The 5,848-nt window shown below is 50.4% G+C and overlaps 1 protein-coding gene across 1 annotated transcript in view; it reads right to left on the bottom strand.

Moving 5' to 3' along the window:
- Window positions 1–779: 779 nt before the first annotated feature.
- peak1 (pseudopodium-enriched atypical kinase 1) overlaps window positions 780–5,848 on the bottom strand; it is a gene marked incomplete at its 5' end in the record, with an annotated part of 143,828 nt that continues 138,759 nt past the window's right edge. The window contains 1 exon segment of the mRNA XM_014028082.1: window positions 780–3,076. Within this exon segment, the coding sequence (XP_013883536.1) occupies window positions 1,823–3,076 (1,254 nt within the window). The 3' untranslated portion in view covers window positions 780–1,822.

The raw sequence follows: 5,848 nt of genomic DNA, 5'->3' as shown, positions 1-5,848 counted from the left end.
GCTCAAATTGTGCGTACGCCAGTTTTATAAATCCGACCCCTGGACTGTAAGAACCTGGACTGTAAGAACCTGGACTGTAAGAACCTGGACTGTAGGAACCTGGACTGTAAGAACCTGGACTGTAAGAACCTGGACTGTAAGAACCTGGACTGTAGGAACCTGGACTGTTTGTGGCTGATCTTTGACTTCAGTTGCATCAGTCTGGCTTTTAAAATTTCAAGAAGACTTCCTTATCTTTCATTAAGATTTAAAAACATGGATGATTTTTTACAAATGTTTTCTTTTAGTTTCTCATCATAGTCCTGCCCAATGTAAAAAAGAATAATTAAAATGTTGTTAAAACACATATAATGATTTAAATAAAAAAACATTCCAATGTTTGATGCTGTAGGAAGTTTTCTGTTGTGGTGTATTTTACATGTCTAATGCCGTCTTTGTCTAGGATAATAATGCATATGATTATTACAAGATGTGAGCCATCATATTGAAATTAGGATTAAGTCAAATTTGGTCGAAACCTCAAACTATATTTGAATATTGAGATTTCCCAGATAAAAAGAAACAAAACTTTACTAACTCACAGGGAAAATCTCAACATTTTAAGGCGTTTTTACTCAAAATCAGTTTTTTGTTGCTGCTGCTCAAAAAAGTGCTTCAAAATTTAGTTTTATGATTATATTTCAGATAGTTCGTTTAAATGATACATTAATAAGGCTTTTATTCATTATATTTTGACTAAATGCAGTTTTTGTTAACATTTTAGTCAAAACACTATATTTGACTTTTTCTCCTTAAACAACTTTTAGACTTAATCGTCGTTTCGATGTGATGGCTCACATATTTTAGTTTTATTCTATTTCAAACAGCTTTAAATAAACCCAGAGACTGAAGCTAAAACATGACATCTGACAGTGGTTCCTCTCATGTTTGCTGCTGTAGGAGAGTTAAACCACATGATGTGTGAGGATGATCAGGTCAGTGATGAGGAGCAGAGAGACACAGGCTGCTCCGGTGCTGATGTGGAGCTGATGTGGTGCTGATGTGGTGCTGATGTGGAGCTGATGTGGAGCTGATGTGGAGCTGATGTGGAGCTGATGTGGTGCTGATGTGGAGCTGATGTGGAGCTGATGTGGAGCTGATGTGGTGCTGATGTGGTGCTGATGTGGAGCTGATGTGGTGCTGATGTGGTGCTGATGTGGAGCTGATGTGGTGCTGATGTGGAGCTGATGTGGTGCTGATGTGGTGCTGATGTGGAGCTGATGTGGTGCTGATGTGGTGCTGATGTGGTGCTGCTCCGGTGCTTCAGGATGTTCTCCTGTAATGACGCTCTAACCTAACCACCATGAAGCTTCTGTGGGACTGGACGTCAGGCTGTGTGGACTGATGAGGACACACTACAGCTGCTACAACAACAAAGCTCCCTGTTAGCTCACTGTTAGCTCACTGTTAGCTCACTGTTAGCTCACTGTTAGCTTACTGTTAGCTCACTGTTAGCTTACTGTTAGCTCACTGTTAGCTTACTGTTAGCTCACTGTTAGCTTACTGTTAGCTCACTGTTAGCTCACTGTTAGCTCTCTGTTAGCTTACTTTTAGCTCACTGTTAGCTGTCTGTTAGCTCACTGTTAGCTGTCTGTTAGCTCACTGTTAGCTGTCTGTTAGCTCACTGTTAGCTCACTGTTAGCTGACTGTTAGCTCACTGTTAGCTCACTGTTAGCTCACTGTTAGCTCACTGTTAGCTGACTGTTAGCTGGCTCAAACATCAGCTGAGGGAGCACACAGGGAGCTGGGTCTGTTGTATGGTAACAGGTCCAGGCTGAGGACCTCAGAGTGGCTGTGACTGAGTCAGGCGGGTGGTGTGTGTGTGGGTCTGTGGCTGCTGCAGGATGTGGACCACCCTCTGCAGGGAGTCTGTGGTGGCCAGCGCCAGGTACTGGCAGCACAGCCAGTCCTCCAGACTCACGCTGCAGGCCGAGTCCAGAGAGCGCTCTGCAAACTTGATCATCATCAGAGTCCTCTTCAGGTCCAGCCAGTTCTGCAGCGTGGCCTGGCGCTGGCTGGCAGCGGAGGCCGACACGGGGCCTGTGCTGCTGCAGCCCAGCGCCTGGAACAGGTCCTCCCGGGGGCCCCAGAGGAGGCACTGCAGGCAGGCGCGGGCCTCCCACATCTGGATGCGCTCAGAGGGGTTGACGGTGAGCAGCGACCTGGCCAGCTGCTGCAGACCCTGGGAGTAGAGCGAGCGCACGGGCAGCGGCGGCAGGTCCGCCCACGTGTACTCGCGCTCCTTCAGCTCTGGTGTCTCTTCAAACGGGTTGGGTCTGTGCAGCATCTCGTAAATGAGAATCCCCGTCTGGAACTCATCACACTTGCGGTACTGCGTAGCTGTGATGATTTCAGGAGCCAGCCTGGACTGATCGCGCAGCGTGCCAGGCTTGGTGGCCATCAGTCCGCTCTTCTGTTTGGCCTGAGAGAAGTTGCTGATGATGAGGCGGGCGGGGCAGGTGCTGGTGGCAGCAGATGTACCCGAGCCGCTGCCGCCGCCGCCGCTGCTGTTGTTGTTGGGCTCCAGTAAGTCCAGATTCCATGGACTGCCGGGCTGGCACTGCACCAGCAGCAGGTTCTCCAGCCTCAGATCACAGTGGGTCACATGATAAGGCTTCATGTGCTCCAGTCCGGAGCAGAGCTGCAGCAGCAGGAGGCAGATCTGACGCTCGTACAGCTCAGGGTTGTTAGCGTGTCGAGCTCCACCTTCTCTCACAAAGTCAGCCACCGTCTGAAACGGCACCTCTCGGGTGATGACCACGACTCGGCTCCTCAAATGGCCCGCTGCGTTCATGTTAGCTGCTGCAGCTTCAGCCACTTTACTGTTTGTGGCAGACGCTTTCATGTCTTCTACTTTATCATCCAGTTTCTCTTCTTCCTCATCCTCCTCTTCTTCCCAGGGCAGCAGCCGGGTAGGAACATCAGCCAGGAAGTGTCCACAGTCCTGCTGGATGTTAAAGTGCACAGGCAGGCTTTGTCTCACAGCAAGACTGTGGAAAAACTGCTGCTGGGTGTCCTTCACATGGCTCCGACAAATCTGGACAAACAAGACAACGTATAGATGTGGATGTTAAAGAAATGTTTGTAATCAAACAAAAAATAAAGTTCTAAATAAACTTCTTCTCTTTTGGTCTTTATAAAATTAGGAGACAATAGCAAACATTTTATTCTGCTTACATCATAAAATTATGAATATGAAAACATCTGTCAACACTTGTTTAAACATGCAGCTGTTTATTATTAGGAGACCACAGGTGGTAATAATAATCTAGCAGTTCGTCCATCCGTTGTCTTCCTCTTATCCGGGGTCAGGTCTCGGGGGCTGCAGCCTCAGCAGAGACCCAGACTTCCCTCTCTCCAGACACTTGGACCAGCTCCTCTGGGGGAATCCCAAGTTGTTCCCAGGCCAGCTGAGAAACATAGTCCATCCAGCGTGTCCTGGGTCTTCCTCTGGGTCTCCTCCCAGTGGGACGTGTCCAGAACACCTCACCAGGGAGGAGTCCAGGAGGCATCCTAACCAGATGAACCACCTCAACTGGCTCCTCWGGACGTGGAGGAGCAGCGGCTCTACTCTGAGTCCCTCCTGGATGACTGAGCTTCTCAGCCTATCTCTAAGGGAGAGCCCAGACACCCTGCAGAGGAAACTCATTTCAGCTGCTTGTATCTGTGATCTCCTTCTTTCAGTCACTACCCAAAGCTCCAGACCATAGATGAGGGTAGGAACGTAGACCCACTGGTAAACTGAGAGCTTCACCTTCAGGCTCAGCTCTCTTCACCATGACAGACCGGTACAGCGCCCACATCACTGCAGACAAAGCATTAATCCACCTGTCGATCTCCCGCTCCGTTCTTCCCTCATTCATGAACAAGACCCTGAGATACTTAAACTCCTCCACTTGGGGCAGGACCTCCTCCCTGACCCAGAGAAGGCAGCCTACCCTTTTCCAGCTCAAGACCATGGTCTGGGATTTGGAGACACTGATCCTCATTCTGGACGCTTCACACTCGGCTGTGAACCGCTCCAGTGAGAGCTGGAGATCTGGATATGATGAAGCCAATAGGACTACATCATCCACAAAAAGCAGAGATGTGATCCTAAGGTCACCAAAAAGGATCCCCTCAACACCTCGGCTGCTCCTAGAAATTCTGTCCATAAAAGTTATGAACAGAATCGGTGACAAAGGACAACCTTCGCAGAGTCCAACTCTCACTGGAAACAAGTCCGACTTACTACCAGCAATGTGGACCAAGCTCTGGCACCAGTCCTACAGGGACCTAACAGCCTGTATCCACAGGCTTGGTACCCCATACTCCAGGAGTACCCCCCACAGGAGTCCTCGAGGGACACGGTCGAACGCCTTCTCCAAGTCCACAAAACACATGTAGACTGGTTGAACTCCCATGAAACCTTCAGGACCCTGCTGAGGGTGTAGAGCTGGTCCGCTGTTCCACGACCAGGACCGAAACTACACTGCTCTTCCTGAATCTGAGATTCAACTATCTGATGGACCCTCCTCCAGGACCCCTGAATAGACCTTACCAGGGAGACTTAGAAGTGTGATCCCCCTATAGTTGGAACACACTCTGCAGTCCCCCTTTTTAAATAGGGGGACCACCACACCAGTCTGCCAATCCAGAGGAACTGCCCCCGATGTCCACGCAATGTTATAGTCGCGTCAACCAACACAAACCCACAACATCCAGAGCCTTAAGGAACTCCGGGAGAATCTCATCCACCCCCTGCGCCTTGCCACTGAGGAGCTTTTTAACCACCTCTGTGACCTTGGCACCGGAGATTGGAGAGTCCGACCCAGGGTCCTCAGGCTCTGCTTCCTCATGGGAAGACGTGTCGGTAGGATTGAGGAGGTCTTTGAAGTATTCCGCCCACCGACCCACAACGTCCCGAGTTGAGGTCAGAAGCGCACCATCCCCACCATAAACAGTGGTAGTGGCGAACCGCTTTTGCCCCCGAGACACCGGATGGTGGACCAGAATCGCCTCGAAGCCGCACGGAAGTCTTTTTCCATGGCCTTTCTGAACTCCTCCCATGTCCAAGTTTTTGCCTCAGCGACCACCCAAGCCGCAATCCGCTTGGACTGCCAATACCTATCGGCTGCTTCTGAAGTCCCACAGGCCAAAAAGACCCAATATGGCTCCTTCTTCAGCCTGACAGCATCCCTCACCGCCGATGTCCATTAGCGGGTTCGAGGGTTGCCACCATGACAGGCACCGACAACGGCCACAGCTCAGGTAAGCCACCTCCACAATGGAGGCACAGAACATGGCTCACTCGGACTCAGTGTCCCACACCTCCTCCAGAACATGTTCAAAGTTCCCCCGGAGGTGTGAGTTGAAGCTCCATCTGATGGGAGACTCTGACAGACATTTCCAGCAGACCCTCCCTATACGTTTGGGCCTGCCAGGTCTGACCGGCATCCTCCCCCACCAACGGAGCCAACTCACTACCAGGTAGTGGTCAGTTAACAGCTCCGCCCCTCTCTTCACCCAAGTGTCCAAAACATGCAGCTGCAGATCAGATGAGACAACAACAAAGTCAATCATTGAGCTGCAGCCTAGGGTGTCCTGGTGCCAAGAGCACATATGGACACCCTTATGTTTGAACATGGTGTTCGTTATGGACAATCCATGATGAGCACAGAAGTCCAATAACAAAACACCACTCGAGTTCAGATCGGGGGGCGTTACTCCCAACCACGCCTCTCCAGGTCTCACTTTCATTACCCACGTGAGCGTTGAAGTCCCCCAGCAGAACGAGGGAGGAGCACTCTCCTCCAAGGACTCCAAAAAG

This window comes from Austrofundulus limnaeus, unplaced genomic scaffold (genome assembly GCF_001266775.1).
Source record: "Austrofundulus limnaeus strain Quisiro unplaced genomic scaffold, Austrofundulus_limnaeus-1.0 Scaffold717, whole genome shotgun sequence".
Taxonomy (NCBI): domain Eukaryota; kingdom Metazoa; phylum Chordata; class Actinopteri; order Cyprinodontiformes; family Rivulidae; genus Austrofundulus; species Austrofundulus limnaeus.
This window is presented reverse-complemented; position numbering and strand designations above follow the sequence as displayed.